At 34.6% G+C, this 26,822-nt stretch overlaps 3 protein-coding genes and 1 long non-coding RNA gene across 4 annotated transcripts; 1 reads left to right on the top strand and 3 right to left on the bottom strand.

Annotated features, from left to right (window-relative positions):
* Positions 1-1,217: 1,217 nt before the first annotated feature.
* LOC103854242 lies at positions 1,218-10,340 on the bottom strand. The gene is made up of 5 exons (XM_009131175.3): positions 10,108-10,340; positions 9,924-10,031; positions 9,154-9,218; positions 8,719-9,039; positions 1,218-1,238 (listed from the first exon to the last, which is right to left on the bottom strand). The coding sequence occupies exons 1-4, from the start codon at positions 10,204-10,206 to the stop codon at positions 8,889-8,891; spliced, it is 423 nt and encodes a 140-aa protein (XP_009129423.1). The 5' UTR covers positions 10,207-10,340; the 3' UTR covers positions 1,218-1,238; positions 8,719-8,888.
* LOC103854346 lies at positions 1,666-8,529 on the bottom strand. Its single transcript, XM_033285920.1, has 6 exons — positions 7,038-8,529; positions 6,686-6,958; positions 6,364-6,609; positions 5,816-6,294; positions 5,631-5,736; positions 1,666-5,538 (listed from the first exon to the last, which is right to left on the bottom strand). Exons 1-6 carry the CDS (start codon positions 7,896-7,898, stop codon positions 4,879-4,881), a joined length of 2,625 nt encoding a protein of 874 aa, XP_033141811.1. The 5' UTR covers positions 7,899-8,529; the 3' UTR covers positions 1,666-4,878.
* A 1,938-nt stretch (positions 10,341-12,278) lies between the features above and the next one.
* LOC103854243 (glycosyltransferase family 92 protein RCOM_0530710) lies at positions 12,279-16,859 on the top strand. The gene is made up of 8 exons (XM_009131176.3): positions 12,279-12,632; positions 12,702-14,251; positions 14,607-14,848; positions 14,928-14,998; positions 15,098-15,264; positions 15,343-15,392; positions 15,479-15,553; positions 15,633-16,859. The coding sequence occupies exons 1-8, from the start codon at positions 12,518-12,520 to the stop codon at positions 16,078-16,080; spliced, it is 2,718 nt and encodes a 905-aa protein (XP_009129424.1). The 5' UTR covers positions 12,279-12,517; the 3' UTR covers positions 16,081-16,859.
* A 2,880-nt stretch (positions 16,860-19,739) lies between these two features.
* On the bottom strand, positions 19,740-22,004 carry LOC117132176. The gene is made up of 2 exons (XR_004455707.1): positions 21,953-22,004; positions 19,740-21,871 (listed from the first exon to the last, which is right to left on the bottom strand). It is a non-coding gene; the product is annotated as an uncharacterized LOC117132176 (long non-coding RNA).
* Between the last annotated feature and the right edge of the window lie 4,818 nt (positions 22,005-26,822).

Below are 26,822 nucleotides of genomic sequence, written 5' to 3'. Positions count from 1 at the left end.
TTCTCTTTACCTACCCTTCATAAAATACAATTTCACCACCATCTAATTTGCGTTTAATATGTTATCGCAACTTTAGTTTTGTCTTAGACTTTGTAGCAACACCCTTTGGTAAAAGTTTGGAACAATACAAGAATGATTTTTGTATCGTGGTTGTCTACATTTCTTGATAGTATTAAAATGCTTTGGCTACATTTCTTGATAGTATTAAAATGCTTTGGACTAAGCGATTAAAAATGTTGGTTTCCAAGAAGATTTATTTTTCAACAAACCATGCATCCAATCGAGATACAAAGATGAAGAGTCAACAAGTGCTAATAGTAGTTTAACAATGTATTGAAAAGGTAAACAAGTTTGCTAATTAAACAGCACCAAAAAAGTGAATGTAAGCAAGCAAATCATATTGCATTTTTCACAGAGGTCTTCGAGTTCTATTAGATTCGAAGTTACTTCCCCTAAAAACATTTTAATTGTATATAGTTTCGTTGGTGGTAATAAAAGTAGATGAAGTAGGAGGTATCAACGTTGGTCTGTACAACCGTTTTAGAATATTTTGTAACACCAAAAAGACAGCTTTAGATTGCAAGTAATCTCTAACATGGTCGTTAGTACGATACATTACGCTTCAACCATCACAGAAAGCAACACTATTCCAGACCGGTTATATAAAGCTGTTTTATTTTGCATTCGTTTTAACGTTTAGCGATTAATGATTACAACTGCCTTTGTTTTTTCAGTTATTAATTTAAGTTTCAATGATATCTACACATTTCAGTCGCTATAAAATAAAGTAGTTATGTCTTAATCTATTGTATAATCAATAATTGTCCCAAAAAGCTATAGAATTATTAGTTGGGGCTACACTAAAAAGGATAAATCAAGGGCAGAAGTAGCGAGTGAAGCCCACATTATGTTATCATCATATCACCTTGTCTATTTAAAACTTTTGGAAATTTAAATCTTACAATAAAACTTTAAAACAACATAGTATACGTATTCACATTATTAATTTAAAATATACGTTGACAAAAAAGTTGATTTATGCAAAAATATACATGTAGCAAATGTCCAATAGCTCAAAATATAAAACGATTTGACAATGAAACTTCTGATATCGAAAGCAAAAAATATATTACGTACAAAGGGCTTGGTGTACACTATTAACATAAATAATTACAGAGAACATTTTTATTTTGAAATAATAAGTGAGGAGACTTGAAGATTGAAAAGATGATTATTATTTGGGAAAAAAGTTAGTTTAACCCTAATTCATTAGTTTATTACTAGAATGACTCTAATTTTTTTTTAATTACTAGTTTAAATTTTATGCCTATTTTACCCTGAAATCCTTTGTAATGAAAAATAATAATTACGAAAATGCCATTACTCACAGACTTATTTTGTCCATGTTTTATGTAGCCGCAGACTTATTTTTATTTTCCTTTGGCCACAGATTTATCTTAAATTCTATAGACTTAATTAGATTTCTATAGATTTATTTTGATATACCTATCGTGTTTGGTCACAGTTTTATTAAATATTCACAGATTTAATTTTTTTGGCCACAGATTTACTTATTTTTGACAGACTTATGTAGGCTTCGATAGATTTGTTTTTACTTTGACCACCGACTTTCCTAATTTTGACAGATTTATTTGAGTTCTAACGGATTTATTATCCTTTGACCACAGATTTACTTAATTTTGACAGATTTAATATGAATTTGACAGATTTGTTTATCTTTTGACCACAGATTTAATTAAAATTTGACAGATTTTTTTTTACTTTGGCGACAGATTTAATAATTCTTTGGCCACAAACTAATTAAATTTACTTAACCAAACTGGTTTATGAAAACCGGATTTAACCATTAGATTCTGATTTTTTTTTAAATAATACATATATGTCAATTAAACTAAACCGAAATCTTTCTAACCAACAAATTAAACTAAATAAACTGAAATAAATTAAGTAAACCAAACCATAACCAAAACTTAATTTAAACCAAGAAGGAAAAAAACCCTAATGTACAAAGAACCAACCATCACGTCTTCTTCTTTGACGAGAGGTTACGTTTCTTGTGTCATTGAGTTTCTTTTTTCACTTATGGCTCAAGTAAAAATTGTTTGCGGTAAATGGATACATGAAAAACCCAAATGGTTATTCGGTGTTGATAAAGGAAAGAGAAGCAAGGTAATACCGGTGAACCACAAAACAAGCTACGAGGATTTTGTTCATATGGTGATCAGAGCGCACAATGTCGATACGGAGATTTACGACGTTGAGTTGAGCTACATGTATCCAAAGAAAGTTTTGCTAACATTACCGCAAAACACACCGCCTATAGATATTGGAAATCAAAGGCAGTTTAATGGATTTTTGGAACAAGTTAAAACAGATGCAATGCAAATCTGTCTCGAACTTAAGGCAAGAGTTTTGGAAGAAGACAAGGATGCAATTGATGAAGACGACGAAGGCTCCATATTTGATTATTGTGATGATTTAGATGGGGCGTCTTCTGGTGATGAAGACTTTGCATTGAAAGGGATTCATGTTGAAGAAGAAGAAGAAGAAGAAGAAGAAGAAGAAGAAGAAGAAGTGAAGAATGGATCCATGTCTGCGAGTGTTCCGGTTAAAAGGGGTAATCATCATGTTAAGCTAGAATTAGATGCACTTAATTTGGCTATTGGACAACGATATGACACGAAAGATGCACTCGAGACTAGGTTGAAGATCTTGTCAGTCCTTCATCAATTTGATTTCAGGGTAGATAAATCAGCGAGAGATATATTCGTTGTTAAATGTTGGGTAGAAGGATGTACATGGAGAGTACGAGCTACCCCAGTTGGAAAGTCGACTCAGTTTACCATTCGTACACACGTTTCAAAACATTCATGTTCTGTTACAGAACGTTCTGCCAGTGCCCGACAAGCAACTCCTGAGATCCTTGCAGTACTATATATAGATTTTGTTGGAGGTGTTGATTCAAAAGTTCTCCCAAAACACGTCGGAGAAGCATTAAACATGAGATTTGGTGTTAAGGTGCGTCATCTGAAACAACATATGTATTATTAGTTTTTTTGTTTATAAAAAAATATAATGTATCTAATATCTAATTTAATTTTTTTTTAAACCAGATGGATTATTGGAAGTCTCATCGAACACTTTTATGTGCAAGAAATATTGTTAGAGGTTCTGCAGAGAGCGGATACTCAGAGTTGCCCACATATCTATATCATATAAGAAGAGCAAATCCTGGAACTTACACACGTTTGGAAGTTGATGAGGTTGACAGATTCAAGTATTTGTTCCTTGCATTTGGTGCTAGTATAGTTGGATTTCCTTACATGAGAAAGGTAATTGTCGTGGACGGTACATACCTTCAGGGAAAATATAAAGGAACACTACTAACCGCAACAGCTCAAGATGGGAATTTTCAGATATTTCCTATTGCTTTTGCAGTCGTTGATACTGAAAATGATGAGTCTTGGGAATGGTTCTTTCAACAACTAAGCAATGTTATTCCTGATGATGAAGAACTTGCACTTATTTCTGATAGGCATAAAGCAATTGGTAAAGCTATTGGGAAAGTGTATCCTATGTCTAGTCGAGGAATTTGCACTTACCATCTTTACAAAAACATATTGCTACGGTACAGAGGAGGTGATGCATTTAGATTGTTTAAAAGAGCTGCAAGTGCTTTTACATTGGCTGATTTTAATACAACATTTGAGGAGATTCAAGCAATGAATCCAGGACTACACAAATATTTAGAAACAGCTGATATACAGAAGTGGGCTCGTGTGCATTTCCCTGGGGATAGATACAACTTATTGACGACAAACATTGCTGAGTCCATCAACAAAGTCATCTCAAGCTCGAGAACTTTGCCCATTGTAAAACTTTTAGATGCGCTACGATTAATGATGACAAGATGGTTTGCAAGTAGGAGGACAGCTGCGGGAACAATGAAGACAACCTTGACTCGTGGAGTGGAGAAACTTTTGGAGGTAAAATAACACCTTCTCTTTATATTTTTGTTAGTTACTTGCTTTTTATAGACAGTTTGTAACACTATTTTTTTCTCAGAAACGTGTAGCACATGCGAAGATGCTTACAGTTCAAGCAATTGATTTGCATCATTCACAAGTTACAACTGGTTCGTCTCTGCATATCGTTGATTTAACAGGAAGAATGTGTACGTGTCGTCGGTTTGATAAGGAAAAGTTACCATGTGTTCATGCAATCGCGTCAGCGGAAGCACGTAAGCAATGCAGCATATCTCTTTGTCACCCCTACTATCATAGCTCATACTTGTGGAGCGCTTATTCCACCTCTATAATGCCAAGAGATGTAGCTTCACCGGTTCCAGAAAATATCACAACAAAGATTTGCTTGCCTCCGGTTGTACACACACAACCTGGAAGACCCAAAAAATCAAGGATGAAATCGGCTCTGGAGAAAGCTACTGAAAAAAAACGACCTAGAAAACAACATTTATGTTCAAAGTGTCATCAATCTGGACATAACTGTAACACCTGCAAGGTTCAAGTTTAGCTTATGTTTAGTCGTTTTCTATACTTTCAGAATTTTTAGTAGAAAATAATTAGCTTGGTTCTGGTTCTTTTGTTTCTCTTCTAGCTCTTCTTCTCGCACATGCTTTTTTTTTTAAATACGTTGCGAGTTAAAACTGTTGTTATATGTAACAATAATTAGTAACTCAGTCAATAAACCAAAGCTGATTTTTTTTTTTAAAACAGAACAAACGGCCTTGTGATAAATGTGGACTGCAAATTGTATAGCTGACACACGTTCACTAATAAAACTCATGTTGCGCTAATAAGACTAAACAATCACCAAGAGAATCTAAAACTAAACGTACTACTTTGCAGTATCAGTAAATAAATGAGTGATTTGAGGTTCTCCAACAGAGTCGTAAATCTCAGCAGCTAGCTTCCGTCGAAGAACCTGAATGGTTTCATCACGTAACCCTTCAAATGTGCAACCAATCGCAAGACATTCAATGTATTTTATGGTATAAACACCACAGTCTCCTGGGGGGTCATTCTGTGGAACTTTTTTCAATCTTCGTACAGTGAATTGTTTTTCACTTTTCTTCCGAACAGTGGCGGAGACCATAGTACTCAGAATGGAGGGAATCATCTTTGCAAACGGCCGGCAGAAGTTCTGGATTTCTTTATCATCTACTAAGGTCAGAATGCTGTCATAAACGGTAATGGTCTCCTTCCCCAAGTCGATGTCCAATGCAACCCAGTGATTACCATTTACGAAATGACATGCATATAGATGATCTATATCGTGAAGCCACTTCTTGTTTGTGACTCGGTCATATGGATACGTGCCGTTGAAGATACCCTTATATGTATCTGTAGGTTTCCAAGTCTTCGGATTAAACTCTTTAAAATCACTGACAATTTTGGTGACAACCCACTGATCCAAAAAAGCAATGCGCTGAGAATGGTATGGTGAAGGATCACAAAGTGATCTCTTATAGAACATATGCATCGCAGACCACATATGCTGAAAAAAAAATTAAAAAGAACTTGTTAGGACAAATGTATAACACTTAGAGAATTTAAGACTAAAACATTTAAGAAGAATAAAAGGATTACCATGTTATTCAACCAGCCATAGTTATATGTACGCCACTTATTTCTTGGGGTTATTATCACCTTATAGAACTCTGTACTATGGGTAGATGTCCTGTCCGAGTTCTTCCTATAAGAACACTATATAGATTAAAACAAATATAGGAATATGACATTATTAAACTCAAGAAAATAACAGGAATACATACTCATCATCCAGTAAAAAGTGCAGTAAATTCCTCATTTTATCAGCGTCAACATCAGCAAACGGATCATATGCTGAGACGGACGGTGTCACACCTGTGATGATGCGCTTCACGGTAGAGTTTCCTACGAAAGGAAAAAGCTGAGATGATGCCAGCTTAGTTTTGCGCTTCTGCGGAGGTGACGAAGGTGTGGGAGATGTAGGCTTATTTAGCTTTTTAGCCATGGCTGCTGAGGCATCTAAATGATCACCAAGATCTGTAACCTTTTCACGCTGCACTGGATCAGACCATGTTTCATCCCCTGAGGCGTTATCAAGTAAATGTGGCACTTGAATTTTGGTTTTCAAAACCTTCTTATCAAAAACCTTTTTCTTGTCAAGTCCCATATTTTCACATTTTTTGCTTGCCTTCTTTGCTTTTTTGACAACACGTTGAGAAGGTAAACCATCCTGCGATGTGGAATTCATCTCCACCATCCAAGACTTCAAAAGAAAAAAATATATTAATAATCCTAACAGGAAACAAATATATGAATAAGATAATAATCATACCATTTCTTTGCTATTTACTTCAGCATTTTCATTATTGTTAGCGTTGGAATTTGCATCTTCTTTCCTCTCATCAGCTGCCTCTTTTTGTTTCATCTTTTGAAGTTCCTTCTCCATTGTTGCTAGCTTCTCAGTTATAGGAGCGAGAAGGGAACCAACCTTTGCTTCAATCGATGTATCTATGTTATCCAGTTTTCCTGTCAATGTCTTCATCAAAGTGTAAAGCTGGCTCACTGGAATTTCTTCTTTCTACAATTAACCAAAACAAATTATTATAATAAAAGCATATTGCAGACTTACTTAAAAAAGTATAAATATAACTCACACTTGGACTATTAGTGTTTTCTTCAATCCCAACAGTTTTTGTATCATCACCTTTCTTCTTTTTAGAACTCTGACCATCAGTCTCGGGAACAGATTTAGGACGCTTCAGCCTTGTAGTAGCTGGAGATTCTTCTGTGACATCCCAAAATCCTCTATTTATACAATCATTACGTATATCCAGAACCAAGTTTATCACATCACCATCATCAACTTCATCATCCCACTTAGGCGTATACTGTCCATTTGGTTCTGTAGTAAAATGTCTCACACGCACCTATAAGATAATTGTTATTCATTATTCTATGAAATAATGAAAACGATGAACAGACAACAAAATTGTTAAGAAATTAAACCTTATCTTCATGGTGCTCTTTCTCCTGTCTAACAAACTCCTCGAACTTGAATCTCTTGCGGGATCCACTCCATGAAAGAAGAGGCACTTCTGCACCACCAATTCTGTTTCCGTAAAGCTCTCCTAAGCCCATAACTGACTCATATGCCCATATTTGTAAGATGAAAATAAACCCTGCCATTGTATATGATTCCTTTGTGCTGTAATCAGCACACTTAACAGAGTATATCAAACTCTGACACGCTACGCGACCCCACGGGTATCTTTGGAAAGCTTCATAATCAAGGACTCTCTTCGCACACTCCAACGGAATATGACGTGAGGGAGCAATTCCATAGACACCAAGATGAAGAACACATAACAATCCAACCATTGTCCTCTTCTCGAGACTCCAATACTTGCATCTTTCCAATACCGACTGAAGCTGAACCAAGTTAGGACCAACAACTGTAGAAACCCCCATTTCTTTCCAGAAGTCTGTATGATCAACATCACAAATTTCCCCTTTTTGGAACGGTTCACAATTCATTCCCGTTATCTCACCAAATTCAACCAAAGAGAGACGAATGGGCTGCCAATCAATCAACGACCATATCTCATAATTCTTCTTCACTTGAAGCTGATTCGTTAATAGGTAATGGACAAGCTTCGCACACCATGTGAATTTGAGCTCATAAAACATAGGAAAAACGCCAATTGCAGACTTCTTTACAGCCTCCCATGCATCAAATCCCACACCCTCTCTTACCATTTGAAAATTGGACAAATAGCTATAATAGCTCATACTCCTTTGCTGACTAGGAGCTTTTCCTTTACTGTAGAGTAGACGCGGATAGTTTCTCTTAGTGCTAGAAGAAGCCATATCTAACAATGAAAACAAAAAAAATTGTTACCATGAATGCTAGTACAAAAGCGAGTATTTGTTGTAATCAAGAGAATGAGGATTTTCACTCAATCAACCTCTTGGCCAAGGCTCTATACCCAGTACTACAATAGATTATCTGTCATCTAAGACATCTAAGATTCTTTATCTTGTTTGGGGTCATAGAAAACATGTAAGATCAACACTAAAACTAACCACTCTCTAAAACTCATAGCATAATTTAAAAGTACTACCGATTGGTGAACAAAAGCGTGTGTTTACCTTAATGAAGGGATAACTATCCTTAATCTGATTTCAAGTCTTCTTGCTAAAGTTATTTGGAACCATAAATCAGTTTGGATTTTCAGTAGAGGAGACGAAAAGGATGACAGGTGAAACAATGGTGATTCTCACCGGAGAGTTCGAGAGCGGAGATAACAAGACGCCAAATCGAGCTTTGTCGGAGGAAGGGTTGCAAACACTCGCCAGAGAAATCAAAGCCCTCACAATGTCGATGCTACTATCAGAGGAAGAAAATCAAACCGCTAGCGACATCTCCTTAGGCGAACCCTAGGTTTTGTTATTGTGAATGTTTATTTTTGCTTCTGTCGACGTACGACGACGAAAGGAAACCCCTTTTTTTTCTTTAGTTTTTAAATTTGTTAATGAATTAAATTGATAATGGCAATATTGTAGTAAAGAAGAATTATTGGGGTTATTTGGTCTTTATATACCTATATTCAGATGTGTTGATTACATAGAGATAAACTAGTAATTAACTAAAAGATTAGAGTTAATCTGAGTAATTTTCTCTTATTATTTTTATACTTTTAGTGTCTTTGACGTTTTGCAGAATATTCGTGGTTTTATAATCACGTCTAATGAGGGTGATTTTAAATAAGAGCACATTGAAAGATGGCAACAAGATTCATGTTTCTGCATAACAAGGATTCTACTTTGAACAAAAACTGTAAAACACATTGATAAGAATCATTTCCTTCTCGGAGGAGGTTCACGGCTCAGATGATGCTTTTGAAGAATCTTGATATAGCTTCTCATGAGACCAAACTTATTGCTCCCAAGCTCGTAGAAATAGTCCCATGGATATATTCCTGTTCTATGCAAGTCATCAAACACTAACCTGAATCCTCAAACAAAAATAAAAATAAAAGTTATAAGCAAAAATAAAACAAAAGTTCTCGCATCTCTGATGGCTAAGTTATAATGAATGACATTGAGAGGGATTTGTAAGTACCTTACCCCATAGTTTCCCACCGGTTCTGCAGACATGATTCCTACATACCGCCTTCCAGATATCACCTGATTGAAAAAAAACAAAAATTGATCAGGCCAAAGATAAAATCAGCAAAACTTGATGCCATAGTGTAAAGAGTAGAGCTTAAAGTTTGTCCCACTAGAATTTGATTAGTCACACAAAGACTAATTGCTAAGATACTTAAAGACTGCATTTTTGATAAAAACCGGCCATAAGAAGCGAAAACTAGTAGCCATAACGCAAAGAAAACAACACCAGGACTCATTGCTAGAATCAACATCATTGCAGACTCTTTTACTTTATATAAATGATCAAAGTTGTCAATTGCCATAGCATATCACATACATCATGGCAGACTCTTCTACTTAAAACTTAAAAGACATCAATTTTTTTCGAAACCCACCAAGGATCTACCAATTTTCAGCCAATGGCCCAATAATAGAGCAGAAAACTAGTAGTCATATGGTTATACAAAAACCAAAGAACCAAACCAACTAGACTTGATTTTTGCCAACAACCCATCTAGAACCAAAGTAGAAGTTAGGAGATAGGAGCAATAACAACTCGCTAGTGGCTATAATTTTAGCTGGTCCAAGAAACATTAAGACAAACAAACAAAACCAGCATCCAATGCTAGTGTAGCCCTCAAAAGGAAGCCGTCACATTATTGCAATAAGCATGCATAGAAGATGAACTAAAGACAAGAGTATCAAAGTCTAGAAACCATCTCTGATGCATAAAGTTTTCACCTTTTCACCACCGATTGATCTGACTTTCCCATCAGCAGCTGGGCTATGCACTCTCAGAAACTCAGATGAGAAACTGAACTTGCTGCCATCTGCATACTCTACCTCAACCTTCAAAAGGATAATCAATTAATCAATCAGATTCCAAAATCGAATGAAGAGTTCAAAAACACACAGCGAAGCTTACGTTTTTGGGAGATACAATAGAGAATCCTGAGATTTTTGGAACAGCTACATCACCCTTGCCGTGGATTCTCCGGCTAATCACTCTCGTAATCGCCAACATGTTCTTGTTCCGGCGATCGCCGGAGACGACGACTCTTCTCACTCAAATCATCTCACCAAGCGTTCATTACTTGGCCCAATTACAGGCCTTTTGGGCTCAATTGTATTAATTTTAATAACGAATAACGAAACGACGACGTAGAATGGAACTAAGTGCTGGTTGGGTCCCACTTACTCCACAAACTTTAGTCAAAGATAAAGGTAGAGAGTAGAGTACTACCTAAACAAGATCACGCCTCAATCGGAAAATCGAAACAATATAAAAAATAAAAACATTTTCTGAAATGGTTAAAGACTTAAAGTTATAAAAGCTGTAAAGATATCATGACTTTGAAAATATAATACGCAAGGTATAAGACCATGTCCAATGGTGATACTCCCACATGAGTCCTTAATCATATTTTAAGCATATAATTTTTTTTTTTTTATTAGTTAAAGATTCGGATCTAAAATACTCGTCCAATGGTGATCCTGAAGAATGAGTCCTTAGGAATAAAATAATATTTTTTTGTAAAAAAAATTAAAATTGAAATTTTATTAATTGTATTATTAAAAAAAAAAGATACAATGATTTAATAATATTACAAAGAGAACTAATTATTAATCTTGATTACCAAATTTATTCCAAATGTTTTCGATCAAATCATTCTTCAATCGATCATGAGTTTGCCTATCACGAAGATCATTGCGGTCGGGAAATGTATCATTGAACAATGTAGGAATTTCGTTTAGGACCTCCGAGGTTCTAGAAGATTCTCCTTCTTGAAAATCTGAAATATTAACCCGGTTTGTATAACCATCTCGTTCATCTTCAACTATCATATTGTGTAGTATGATACATGCTCTCATAATCTTCCCTATCTTCTCTCTGTCCAATGTACGAATCGGGTTTTTCACTATCGCAAACCGAGCTTGCAATACTCCAAATGCCCGCTCGACATCTTTTCGGGCTGCTTCTTGCCATTTAGCAAATGACGCTTGTTTGGGACATTGAGGGAGTGTGATAGATTGGATAAATGTTGACCACTTTGGATATATACCGTCCGTGAGATAGTATGCCAACTTATACATGTGTCCGTTGACCATGTACCTTACCCTCGGAGCTCGACCTTCTAAGATATCGTCAAAAACAGGAGACCGATCGAGGACATTAATATCGTTTAAGGTACCTGGAAGACCGAAGAAAGCGTGCCATATCCAAAGATCTTGTGAAGCTACAGCCTCTAAAACAATCGTCGGTTTTCCGGATCCACGTGTGTATTGTCCTTTCCAAGCGGTTGGGCAGTTTTTCCACTCCCAATGCATACAGTCAATGCTCCTGACCATCCCTGGAAAACCGCGTTGCTCTCCAATATAGAGTAGTCGTTGAAGATCCTCCTTTGTGGGTCGTCGTAGATACTGATTACCAAATAAGTGTATAACTGCGTCAGTGAAATGATATAAACAAGAGTGTGCTGTAGTGTCCGCAAGTCGGAGATATTCGTCAACCGAGTCAGCCGCTGTACCATAAGCAAGCAGACGAATAGCCGTCGTCTCGAAATCTTTGATTTACCTTACACGAGCCGAGGAAGAGAGATCGAGCAGAATCGTCTCGAAATCGCCTTTATGTCGAGGAGGAGTTTTTTTTTTCAGTTTGGCTCGAGAATAATTTTTTTTTCGACCCTACACAAACCAAAGATAAATTCGACCCACTCACCACGTGACACGTGGCTAAGGATTGAATCCTTAAGTCCGCTGCGACGGACCAATCCTTCGTCGATTTAACGTTAATATTAGTATTTAATTACAATTATGCTTAAGGATTTCTCTTATGGACCGGGTGAAATCCACCGTTGGACATGGTCTAAGTATAAACATATTTTTTTCCCAATGTGACTTATACGAAAAAATATATTAATAAATGATTAATTAGGTGATTTTTCCTACTAATTAACGGATGAGAGAAGTTTAAAGGATTCTCATCAATAACTCAAAGAAAGTGAAGTAAAAAAAACCGTCGGTGAAAGTAAATTCATTTATACTCAATAAAGCAGTTAAATTAATAGGAGACCAGTAGTTTTAGAGAGTTTCTCGTTCCCCCCAAGTTCGTGACTCTCATTCATATTCTTCAGGTAAATTTCTTTTTTACTTTTTTTATTCTTTCTTATTTTTAATTAAAAGGAAATTTGAAAAGAAAATAAAGAAATTCTATTCTTCTGCTAATCATCAACCTATATTCTCGTGGGGGATTACAAGAAGGAGCAACATAGAGGAACATAGCTTCTCCTCCAGTACATAGACGGCCAACGCCGGCGAAATCGGCGGCGTAGGAGATGAAAAATCGTAGGAAACTCAGTGGTGTTTGCGGTACGTGGAGGACGTTCTTCTGGTTCGTCGTTCTGTTTGTCTTCTCCTTCGTTCTCTTCTCCACCATGTTCGTCTTTAAAGGTATAATTATGATCCGAGTTTTTTTATTTTTATTTTGTTAATCAGAAACTAAAAATTTAAATTTAGCAGGTAAGTTTCGCCCGGTGGTACGTACGACGATAAGCTTCTCAACGGCCAAAGCGGTTCTCCGCCGTGAGTCCGTAACGCTGTCTCCGTCGGTTTCGATTCGCGAAGCGGTGAAGTTACCTGAGCAGACGCTGGTTTTCCTTAAATACCCTCCGTCTCTTCGGTTATATACTAAAGACGATCTGATTTGCGTTTTCTCCGGCGGCGGCGACTCGTCGAAGCTACGGAAGGAGTATCCGACGGCAGTTGACAGCGACAAATTTAACGGTCAGATCGTACGGTGCCCTGAGACGCCACGTGGCTTCAACGTATCGCTTGCGGTGTCGAGATGGACGGCGGATGATCACATTCCCGCTGGGCCCACTCACCAATGGGATTGGCTTGTTTACGACGCCGTGATCGATCACGATAACTCCACGGTGGTTTTCGTCAAGGGTTTAAATCTACGGCCGGGGAGAGTTGCTGACGTGTCGAGATACGAGTGCGTGTACGGCTGGGATTTCGCGAGACATAATCGGTTAATAAGATCAGACGTGATCTCCGCGGCGCAGGAGATTATACGGTGCAGAACTCCGTTTACTGTATTAGATGGGCCCAAGTCAGCCCATGGGCCGGTTAAAGTCTCGGTTAGAATCAAAGGAGGAACCGGAATGCTTCCATCCATCGCTCAGCCGGGTCGGATCATTAACCCGCCGCGACGGAAACCGTTTGAGATGTGCGTTTGTACCATGACGCGAAACGCAGCCGCCGTTTTAAGAGAGTGGGTGATGTACCACGCCGGGATCGGCGTTCAGCGGTGGTTCATCTACGACAACAACAGCGACGACGATATCATCGCCGAGATCAGGGATCTCGAAAGCCGCGGCTACAACATCTCGAGACATTTCTGGCCGTGGATCAAAACTCAGGAAGCCGGATTCTCGAACTGCGCGATTCGTGCAAGGAGCGATTGCGATTGGGTCGCGTTCATCGACGTCGACGAGTTCTACTACATCCCTTCGGGCCAATCACTAACCAGCATCATCAGAAACCACACCGTCTCTGATACGATTGGCGAAATTCGAACGCCGTGCCACAGTTTTGGACCGTCCGGTTTGCGTAACCGGCCTCGCGGTGGAGTCACGGAGGGATACACTTGCCGTGTGATTTTACCGGAGAGACACAAAAGCATACTCCGGCCGGAGGCGATGAACGAGACTCTGATCAACGTAGTGCACCATTTTCACCTGAAAGATACGTTCACGTTTGCTGACGTGGATAAGGATGTTATGGTAATTAACCATTACAAATATCAGGTTTGGGATGTTTTTAAAGAGAAGTTTTATAGGAGAGTCGCGACTTACGTGGCGGATTGGCAAAACGATGAGAATGTCGGGTCGAGAGATCGAGCGCCCGGTTTAGGAACCCGACCGGTTGAGCCACCTGATTGGGCCGAGAGATTCTGTGAGGTTAATGATACTGGGCTTAGAGATCACGTATGTGAGAGGTTCAAAGACAATAAAACGCAGCGTTTGATATGGGAGAGAGAGGAAGATGAAGATAGACTTAAAAAGGCCTCGTTGGCCCATAATAGGATAGCTCGACAGATTTAACAAGAGCTGAATAAAACTCTCATTAGTCAAAATAATTTTAGTTCATGGAAGATAGATTTTTCTCTGTAATTTTGGTCGAGTAGTGAAGTAAAAATAAGGCAGTTCACAAATAAAATGATGAACTAGTAAATACGGAATAGTACGTAAAAACAGAAAGAAATCAAATGTAAATATCTTAGAGTTCAATAGGCCCATAGGCCCAATAGAAATCAAGATTTTAAAAATGGAATCCGACCGTTGGGAGAGAACTATTATCTTCTTTCCTCTCTCTCTCTGGAGCGTTCTCGGAGGAATCAACAGGAAACACGAACCCTAGATCTTGACAATGGTGAGTGAAACACCATCCAAAGCTACTAATCGATCCGTAGCTGGATCGAGCGCGGACATTTTCATCAGCCCGAGATTCAAATCGGCGGCGGCTCTGGCGGGTTGGGACGAAGAGGATCTGATAATCGCTAGCTTCGTGGTGGAAGACACCCCTGAAAGAAGTTCATCTAAGCGAAGGAGACGATCTAATCTTCTCTCTAAAACAAGCCCACCTTCTTCAGGTTCAAGAAGGTAACCACTTTTCTTTAGGGTTCTTCAGATTGGGATCCTCTGTTTTTATAAAAGTTTTGATTTTTATTTTGAATTCCAGGAGGCAAAGGATTAAACAGAGTTCTAATCAGTTTCCTGTTGTTGATCTTGATGAAGTAATTAGACGCGAAGGTACTTTCTTTATTGATCTTGTGGTGGGAACATTAGGATCCATGAAATTAGAGATAAAGATTGATTTTTTTTTAAATTTTTGCTCTGTTTTGGTTTCAGAGGAAAGATCTGCAGAGAAGAAGAAGAGAAAGAACAAGGAGACAAAAGCAGAAACAAAAGAAGAGAAGAAGGTAGAGAAGGATGAGAAGATCTTGCCGGAGGAGAAGAACACAACTTCTGTTGTGCTTCCTTGCATTGATAAGCTTCGAGACGAGTTGTCTTGTGCAGTATGAATCTAAACCTTAAGACTCTCTTGTTCCTTGATTAATGTTTTTAAACTTTAAATATTTCTTCTTGGTCAACAGATTTGTCTTGAGATTTGCTTTGAACCAAGTACTACAACTTGTGGACACAGGTAGATTTTACTACACAACAAACACCACAGAGTTGTCATTGTATGGTGAATTTAGTACTGACTTGTTCACTTCTGTGCCTGTGTAGCTTTTGCAAGAAGTGTTTACGGTCAGCAGCAGATAAGTGTGGAAGGAAATGCCCTAAATGCAGGCAACTAATAGGGTAAAACAGAATCAAACTCTTATGAGTTTTGAGATCAAAAGATCCGAACTTTACCTAACAATGTTATATATCTATGCAGAAATGGAAAATATTGCACGGTGAATACGGTTCTTTGGAACACAATCCAGCTTCTGTTCCCTAAAGAAGTCGAAGCGCAGAGAGTTGCTGCTTCTGCTAACTTCCTAAGCAAGGAAACGCCGAGCCCTAGAGACTCTAACCAGAGGCTAAGAGCCAGGAACAGAGAAACTGCGCTTCAAGCTAGGTTGCAGAGAGAGGATATCTCGAGGTTACTTGTGTCTGAAGAGAGAAGCGAGAGGAGGAGGAGAGGGGGGAGTGTGAGGTTGGATCAAGATAGTGATGCAGCGTTCGCGTTGCGGTTACAGCGGCAGGAATTTGCGTCTGCGTTTGGCGTTACGGCGGCTGGGGCAACTTCCTCTTCTTCTTCTTCTTCGTCGTCGGATGTTTCTCTGTCGAGAGCAAGAGCTAACCTACGAGCTATGGCATCAAGAGCTTCTCGTAGGCAATGATAGATGAATGATGATCATTTTATCAATGACATCTTTAAAACCAACCACATTGTATTCCTTTACGTTTTCTTTCAACAACACATTGTATGTTGTCTCTTTTCCGTTTACTTGAAATCTATATTTCTTAGAGAATGTTTTGACATCTGAAGATCTTAAGAAAGGCCTATAGACAGAATCATTTACATGGGTTCACTACTCATACGGATCATGAAGCTCGAACCAAGTGAATGCTAGTTTGGTCGAACTTGCCTTGTCTTTTTGATACTTGCTATTATTTCTTCTTCTGCATCTATTTAGTTAATGGATGCTTGTAGTCTTGTAGAGGGTGGCTAGTATGCCATCAGAGTCATTTTCCGGTTAATGAAACTAAATTCAGTACAAAAAATATAAAAAAAAGAAAATAATTTTGTTTAAAACGCAATTTTATTAATCTAATCTGTTTCAACAATGCACAAAATAATTTGGCTCCACGTTCTTCCTTTCTTAATTTCTTATATTTTTTTAACTGTTTGCAACGGATTATTCTCAGCTGGTGAAAATGGTGTCGACACCTGATGAATGGTCTGCTTTCTCTATACATATAGAAGAATTCAATCGCAGTAAGACTTTCTTCCCTCACTTCCGGATCAGACATATCTTTAGAGCACAAATACTTTGGCGGACAAGCTTGCACGCGGTGCGAGGAGTTCTCCTTCATCTTTGCTTTATGTCGATTCAATCCCACCGGTTTGGCTTGCTAGACCGATTGGAGTTTCTAGTTAGTTTTTAGTTGATGTTGTCAAAAAAAAAAGTTTTTTAAACAAAGTTTTGACTTATATAATTTTTTTTTCGGACAAATAAATCATTACTGGCAGACCTGTACAATGTGTACATAGAATGTCGTCATAATGGCAATGCAAATTTTGTCAAATTAAAGTTGGCACTAATCTAAAGACTTTGGGTCGTCTGTATTATGTCATTTTCATATAATGTTACAGAATAAAGCAAAAATTATCCAATATTTTCAATAATTAGCATATTATTCTATCTCGATTAAGCTCCGAGAATACTATAATCACTAGGATAAGATCCGCGCATTGCGCGAGATTAAGTTATTATTTTTATTATATTTTGGAGAATGAAACAATAGTTTGTCTTCATTTGGATTACGGGTGTTCAATCTGGATATCGGGTTGGTTTCGGTTCTGTTCGGTTTTTTCGGTATTTGGTTAGTAAAATATAACTACTATTCTAAATCCATATTTATTTTGACTTTAGTCTTTCACATACTTTTGAAAGATTTCAACTGGACGACTAAATTGATCAGTCAATCTTGTTGCTTTAAATCATTAGTGTTTATATATATATATATATATTATTTAGTTTGAATATTTATTAAATAAAAATTCATATGCGTTATATTTTATGATCATTTGTAACTTATTATAACAAAAAAATAATCTGTTGATCACAAAATTTTCAGAGTGGGAATATTCAAATTTCTAATAATATATAGACGTTTTGAAAAATTCAAATATAACATATAAGAAAAAATATAAATATTTTTATTATATATTTAATGTGATTTTTTAATATCTTTCAATAATATAAAATTAAAAAAAAAGAACTAAGATACCAAAATTGTTATCAAATATTTATTATTCATAATAATTAATTTTCATATATACGTTAATCATATTTGGTAGATTATTTATCAATTCGATAGTTAGTTTAGTAAAAAATATAATGTAAGTCAAGATGGACCAACCTAGTTTTCTAAGAATAGTATATTTTATATAGTCATTTATTAAATGAGAATTTATAATCATACAGTTTTCTAAGAATAGTATATTTTTTTTGCACTTTCCTTAATTAGAAACTACGAAATTACCTAATATGATTAACGTATATATGAAAATTAATTATTATGAATAATAAATATTTGATAACAATTTTGGTATCTTAGTTCTTTTTTTTTTAATTTTATATTATTGAAAGATATTAAAAAATCACATTAAATATATAACAAAAATATTTATATTTTTTCTTATATGTTATATTTAAATTTTTCAAAACGTCTATATATTATTAGAAATTTGAATATTCCCACTCTGAAAATTTTGTGATCAATAGATTATTTTTTTGTTATAATAAGTTACAAATGATCATAAAATATAACGCATATAAATTTTTATTTAATAAATATTCAAACTAAATAATATATATATATATATATATATATATATAAACACTAATGATTTAAATCAACAAGATTGGCTGATCAATTTAGTCGTCGAGTTGAAATCTTTCAAAAGTATGTGAAAGACTAAAGTCAAAGTAAATATGGATTTAGAATAGTAGTAATATTTTACTAACCAAATATCAAAAAAAAAACCGAACCGAACCGAAACCAACCCGATATCCGGATTGAACACCCGTAATCCAAATGAAGCCAAACTATTGTTTCATTCTCCAAAATATAATAAAAATAATAACTTAATCCCGCGCAAGGCGCGGGTCTTATCCTAGTATTAAATAAAAGTTCATATTAATAGAATTTTATGATCATTTGTAACTTATTATGACAAAAAAATAATCTATTGATCACAAAATTTTCAGAGTGGGGATCTTCAAATTTCTAATAATTTATAGACGTTTTGAAAAATTCAAAATATAACATATAAGAAAAATTTTAAATGTTTTTATTATATATTTAATGTGATTTTTAAATATATTTTAATAATATAAAATTAAAAAAAGAACTAAGATACAAAAATTGTTATCAAATATTTATTATTCATTATAATTAATTTTCACATATACGTTAATCATATTAGGTAATTTCGTAGCTTTTATTTAAGGAAAGTGCAAAACATTTTTTGGTACGTTATTTATCAATTCGATAGTTAATTTAATAAAAAGTGTAATATAAGTTAAGATGGACCAACCTATTTTTCTAGGAATAGTATAATTATTTATTAAATAAGAATTTATAATCATACGGTTCTATGATCGTTCATATCGTTTTATAACAAAATATTTAAATCATCGATAACAAAATTTTCAATCTGAAATCTTTAATAAGTTTATAATTTATAAATGTTCTTGAAAATTCATTGAAAGTTTTAATATTAAAATATTTATGTAATCTTATGGTATATAGTGTTTAATATATATATATATATATTTATTTATTTATTTTATTATTAAACGATATTTTTTACTCATATGGTTTTAAAATCATGTGTATCTTCTTATAATAAAAACTAGATCTTGACCCGCGCACCCGCGCGGGTTTTGATTTTGATTTTTTATTTTTCTATAAATTATTTTACTCATATTTTAAAATACATAGTTTATTTATTGTCACTATTATATATATCATGTTTTATGTTTTACATGTCACTATTATTTTTTTGTTTTTATATTTTTCATATCACTATTATATATCATATATGTGTCATCATATAATTAATAGTATTTTATAGATATTATCATATAGTTAAATACATACATCTATATTTTGAAAAAGTTAATGTGAAATATAAAATCTATATTTAATTTTTTTTTAAAAAAATTGGCCTTTGTACTTTATTTTTTCTTATATATTTATATTTTTTTAAGTGGACATTTGAAAATATTTTCGTAAAAATCAATTTTTGTATATATGTTTATTTTTGAATAAAAAATTGATATAAATAAATTTAATTTTTTTATTGGTAATATGAATAAAAATTTTAAGTTTTTTATTTATTTTAGTTTTAGAATAAATTCTTAGGTGTTGACAAAAACAAAATATATTTTAGGTCATTTTTTTTTTGAAACACAATTTTAGGCCATTAAATTGGGTTTTGTTTATATTAATGCTGGCACATATCATTAGCTGTATATTGGATTTCTAATTAGCTTAATAATGTTAGCCCAATTTAATAACAGAAAGGTAGGCAAACGACTTTCCTCCTTCTATCGACTTCTCATTCTCCCATATTTTTTTCCTCTTTGCTGAACCCTATTGCATGTTGTTTGATCCATGAAACTGGAAAATATATCTATGGAAGAAGATATAAGAAATCAGTTTGATCTTTAGTTCTGCAGTCTCTTCTATGATCAAGGTTAGTTTTTTTTATCCGAGTTTAATTTAGTTTATACGATTAAGTTATTTTAATCGATTGAAGTTGTTTTTCTTATTTGCATATGAACGATCGATGTTCATCTGACCAAAGAATGAGATCAGACAGTAGGAATCCGGCTTAGTTAACAGATATATAGGTTCGATTGCATGTAATGAATCAATCGAAGTTCGATTTGATATACTGTTCGGTAATCAATCACAATAAACTCCCCTTTTCGTTAATTGTCCTCACTGATGATAAATATCCTAACAATTTGTATATATGTGTTTCTGATATTGATTTAGCAGAAAGAAGAATCAGAAAAACAAATTTAAGGCAGGAGTAGACAGGTATGAGACAGAGCATTGTACCTATTTATATATACTTGCATCTATGGATTTTTTTTTTTTTTGAAACACTATGGATAACCAAACTTTATTGATGCTAAGATTTACAAAATACCTGTTTCGGTTTCTGAAGTAATAGAGCACTCTCTCTATTTCTTACTTAATGAGTGCAGGCACTTATCAATATTTTTTAAGTTTTGAGATACACTACATATAGTAAATATTTGTATGGACAGTAATGGTGTTCTAGTTTTAGAATTGTAAATTTTATGCAGAGCTGGTCTTAGTCATCTTTTCAAGTGCATGTCACGACGAAGTACCACTGCTGCTAGCATTGTGAGTTGTATTTGTTTTTTAGAAATACCTCTCTTGTTCCCTTTTTTTTTTTGAAAAAAATACCTCTCTTATTCATGAATAGATTTCTCTTATCTAATGGAAATAATGACACTGTTTTCTTTGGTCTGCATGATTAATTGACGTTTTGGAGAACCAAAAGACATCAGCTAAACCAAACTTAGACAATGCACTTGACATCAAACAGGAGCAAAACACGGTTAGTAATTTGTTTAGAAGATTTTAACTCTATGTGAATGAATTATCGTATGATTTGCTGATGATATGAAAGAAAAGTAGAAACATGTAGGATTAGTAATCGGTTATGCAATAAAAGAGACTTTTGAGATACATAGCGTGCAAAAGATTTAGAGGATCTTAATTTTCGTTTTTAGCATAAATAAAGTTGATAGTTAATAATTTATATTTAAATTATGGTAAAAAAAATATATTTTATGAGAATCTATATTACAAAACGATTTTTAGTTATTATTATTTTTTTTTTGCAATTCCCTTTTATGAGAATCTATTTTTGCAGATATATTTTTTTACAAAATATTTATAGGTTTGTGTTGGAACGTTAAGAGCTGAAGGGATGGCAATCACATTGATAATATTGGCTTACTAACTGCGTAAATAGGTATTTTCGAAATGATTATGAGTTAATTATACCTATTGTAGTACTATACAAAAAATTATAGTGAGAGTGTTACATGCTAAGTTGCTGGTAAGGTAATTATGGAATCGACTTGTACATTACTATGGTCTTAGTTTAACTGGTTGACATGATTATTAGTAAAAGCCAAGTTTATTGATTAAAAATAGAATTTAAATGAAAAGTATTGAAAAAAACGAAATCCAAACAAAATCCAGAAATTCCAAAAACAACATGAAACAAAAAAGCCAAACAACAAACTTAAATGTAGCTGATCCGTTGGTCACATTATCAGCGGTGATGGAAAGCCCAAAACAAAACGATTTTCCTACCATGTTTTGGATAGGAATATCTTGGTCTTCAATCTGTAAGTTAAAAAGGCTAGTTCATAGAAATTTTGAAACAATAATTGATCACTATTTATCTTAGAACATAACAATAATTACCTCATCATATGACCTGTCCCAAAGTTCAACAACTTTATCACCAATAATACTTGTAGCCACAGTATCAAGCAACATTAACTCGGATGATCAAGTGTCATCTTTCACTAACACATGAAGCTTATAACTGCAGGTTTCAAAAATACAAAACCAATGTAGATATATTAATACTTTTAAATTAAGTCACGTTTTAATTAAAATTACAGAAAAGTAAAATACGAGATAAACAAAGTCTGTAATTACTTGGGTTAGATATTATAGGTGTTTGAATGACACAAATCACAATAGAATTGTAAAAATATAAAAGAACCTGGATCTAATTCAACATAGATTTTTTTTTATTAGATCAAAGTAAGAAACTCAAGCTCTTACAGTCTTGTGTGCTAGTATGAAATCAAGAGTCTCTCCTCCAAAAATGGGTTTCGGTTTCCAAGAATGAAGAGCTTTGACACGAACTCGCCATTCGTCTTTGTAGGGCTTGAGATCGTCGATAAAAACCATATTTCTTGGGGTATCATGCCATTATGAGTTGTAAATGGATGTTAGCTTCTTCTTAATCGTCGGTATATATAGAGAGGTGAATAATCTAGATTTTTCAAAGTTATTGCGTGTTAAGATATTGTGTGGATATTCTCCCGGATCAAATATTTCTGGGGTATCACATATTTCGAAAATATTGTAGATTGTAATTTTTTTTGGTTATATTTGTGTGCGCTGATTTAGGTAACTATTTATGGAGACTTGGAGATATATTTCTTGCAGAAGTAAATAAAAGACGTGGGAAGGAAGTTGAGCACAGAAAATTAAGGTAATAATATCTTGTATAGATTGCAACCGAGATTATAGTCATTCAAACACTTTATATTGTTATGATATTTTAAGGAATCAAGCGAGTTCGGTTAATTTAATTTTTGGGTTAGTTGTACAATTTAATTAGCGCGCAAACGGGATACGTTAACCATAACTATTTTAGATTATTGATTTTAACTTTGGTTAAATAACAATAATTATTCTTGTGTCCAAACACTTTTCAGTAAGTATAGTAAACATGTTTCCAAACAATCTCATTTTGTACTTGAGTTTTAATAAGATAGATGTTAAACCGTTGATCATTAATTTTTAACATAATAATTTTAATAGTTTTAGTCATTTATTGTCGTTTTTAAAAATTCAAAATATAACATATACGAAAAAATCTAAATTTTATTTTTATAGCTAATTTGATTGTTTAATTTATTTTAATAATATAAAATTAAACAAAAAATAATGGAGGAGATATACATTATTATCAAATCTTTATTATTAAAATCATTAATTGTCATATATATATTAGTCATTTATGGTAATTCCGTAGGTTTTATTTAAGGAAAGAAAATATCATATCATATCATTATATCATATAGTTTGACCAACTTATGTATCTAACAACATATAAAAATCGAATGTGGACCTACTTATTTTTCAATTGAATGTAATTGACTACCTAATTGAGTGCCACCTATGCATTGGGGCCTTTTTTAATTAATACAAAATTGAGGTTACATCTTTTCAAATGTTCCTCAATTAATATATAAGGGATTTTATCCCATAGCATTTTATGAAACATTTAAATGAACATACTCTATATCATATATAACCCCTATATGATCGATGACTATATATTTAAACAATCAATTTTAAAAACACTATAACGTGAACGAACTATATCATATTTGTAGAAAAAGAAAAAATATTATAACATGTTCTATCTATTCATAACTTGAATTCTTGTGTAAACAATATATATATGATAATTAGATTCATCTATCAAACCAGGAGATATGCATAAAATAGATAATCCTAGACTAAAACTATTCTAAATCAAAATTCAAAAGGATTTGTAAATTCAGAGAGGATCTAGGAGATATGCATGAAAAAATGATTTTGATAACCATAATTTCAAAAATAAAGTTGATAATTATAAAAAATAAAATAAAAATTCATTAAATTTCTCAATTATTTAGATTCTCCATGAGATTTTCTATGAACATATGATATATTCCTAAGTAGACTACCAGACAAGATTTTCTATTTCATAAAAAAATATTAAAGAACATTAAGATATAAAAATGATCCAAACTATTTTTAAAGTAATGATGATTAAAACCTGCTTCAAAAGCGGGTCCGAAGTTCAAATTAAAAGTAAAGTTAAGCAATTTAAAATACTGACAAACATCTACTCTATTACTGAGTTTTGATATCAGTTTAATTATATTATATTCTTGGTTGATCTTATTCAGTTACAATCATTTTCCCAATTTATCAACTTAATCTTCAAAATAATTTGAGATATACAAAAGAAAAATCATGTTAGAGCTCCGGCAACATGTCATTATTGAAAATAAAACTAGTAAGAAAGTCAACGATGAAATACTATAAAGAATTTCTAGCTGGAGTTAAAAAATATATCACTTTTAAAAATCTTCACACAAAAGGTTTTAAACTTCTCTATATAAACCAACTTCCAAGAACCTCATCATATTCACAACAAAAAACACATACGAGTCTTGTCTCACATTTTATCATCCTTAGCAGCGTGATCAGAAACCAGCGTCCGACAAACATGATGAAGAAGATCTTTATTCAGATCACTGTGGCTTGTCTTCTGTTGGCCATGATTGCGATCGTCTCGGCTCAGGATAAACACGATGATCATGACCACCATGAAGGCGACGGCCACGACCACGCATCAGCACCTGGACCTTCCTCCAAGAAACCAAACTCCGCTGTCATTGTTGCCGCTGATATGTTCACTGGCTTGGTAGCAACCACCGTGGCTTTGGTCGCTGGTTTCATATACTGAGTTCCTAACTCTTTATCTCGGTTTTTAACGTTTGTGAGTTGTGAATCAAATTTATTTTCTTGTTTTTAATCTTCTTTTATTGTTGTCGCTGTTGTCTCACACTCTCTAAATTCATTAAATATTTTCTGTGTGTTAAAATTGTTATAATAAAAATGGCGTGTGAAATTTATGATGAATGTATAACATGTGCAAATTATGATGGAACATGAGAGCTAGTACATATGGTGACGGATAACTTTTTTTCTTGAACACAACCGATGTTATAAGTATATATAATACGAAGTCTTGAAGAGCTCGCCATAACATAGTTGGCCTGATTTACAATAGAGAACATATCAAACCGTAAATGTAAATCCTGAATATGTGATGCAATAGTGCAATACATAACAATTATATTAGATTCGGGTTTTATATTAATACTAGCATGGTCTAATAGTAAAAAACGAGACTGCATAGTGAGAAATGATCCAAAACCCCACGTAGAATGTTGTCATAATGGCAACAAACGGAAACCGTTCAAGTTCACAAATGCTGTAGCTGAAATGCCACAGTTCTTACGAGTTGTAGCTGATCACTGGAAAGAAACACAGCCTTTATTTCAATCCACATCAGCTCTCTTCAGATTTTCAAAAGCACTCAAAGCTTTGAAACCTCTGATCAGAACCTTAAGCAAAGAAAAACTTGGGGAACTCACAAAGAAGGTTAAAAAAGCTCATCTTGATCTATGTGAGAAGCAGGAGAAATTACTACAGGCACCTACCGAGAAAGCTTTGAAAGCTGAACAGGTTGCAGCTGAACGATGGCAGAGAGTATCAGACATAGAAGAGAAACTGCTGAAGCAACGCTCTAAACTCCACTGGCTGCAAGTGGGGGACCGCAACAACAGGGTGTTTCACAACGCAGCAAAGGTCCGAGAGGCAAAAAATGCAATAAGAGAGATCAAATGCTCCTCTGGGAATGTAGTCACATCTCAAGAAGAGATCAAGGAAGAAGCAGAGAAAATTTTTAATGAATTTCTAACCCTGGAGCCACCCGGGTTACATAACAGAACGGTGGAAGAACTCCAAGAGATCCTCCCATTCCGGTGTAGTGATGTGGACCGATCTTCTCTCATAAAACCAGTAACAGAAGAGGAAATCAGAGAAGTATTATTCAGGATGCCGAGCAATAAATCTCCAGGGCCTGATGGCTTCACCACAAAAATTTTCAAGTCTTCTTGGAGCATCATAGGGAAGGACTTCACTACTGCAGTACAGTCGTTCTTTAGCAAAGGTTTCCTGCCAAAGGGCCTCAACTCCACGATCCTAGCTCTTATCCCCAAGAAGGATTCGGCAGTAGAGATGAGAGACTATCGCTCAATCTCGTGCTGTAACGTCATCTACAAGGTGATATCAAAAATCATAGCGAACAGGTTAAAAGGTACACTTCCTCAGTGCATATCTTATAACCAGTCAGCGTTCGTTAAGGATAGGTTACTGGTAGAGAATTTGTTGCTAGCTACTGAAATCGTGAAGGATTATCATAAGGAGGATATATCACCTAGGTGTGCGATGAAGATCGATCTCGCTAAAGCTTTCGATTCTGTTCATTGGCCTTTCCTCCTAAATACCCTAAGAGCCTTAAATATGCCTGAAAAATTTATACACTGGATTCAGCTATGTGTCTGTACGGCTTCTTTTTCAGTACAAGTTAATGGAGAATTGGCAGGGTTTTTCAGAAGCAAAAGAGGTCTGCGACAAGGGTGTGCGCTGTCTCCTTACCTATTTGTGATCTGCATCAACGTTCTATCACATATGCTAGACAGAGCTGTGGAGCGAAAGCTTATTGGATATCATCCTCACTGTAAAAACATTTTGCTTACACATTTGTGTTTCGCAGATGATTTGATGGTCTTCACAGATGGAACAAAACGCTCCATTGAGGGGGTTCTCACCGTCTTTGCTGACTTCGCTGCCATATCTGGTTTAAATATCAGTATCGAGAAATCTACCCTCTATATTGCTGGAATATCAGAGTCTCTAGAGGAAGAGC

Source organism: Brassica rapa, chromosome A02 (assembly GCF_000309985.2).
Source record: "Brassica rapa cultivar Chiifu-401-42 chromosome A02, CAAS_Brap_v3.01, whole genome shotgun sequence".
In the NCBI taxonomy this organism is placed as follows: Eukaryota; Viridiplantae; Streptophyta; class Magnoliopsida; order Brassicales; family Brassicaceae; genus Brassica; species Brassica rapa.
Note: the sequence above shows the minus strand (reverse complement) of the source record. Positions and strands in the feature narration are given on the sequence as shown.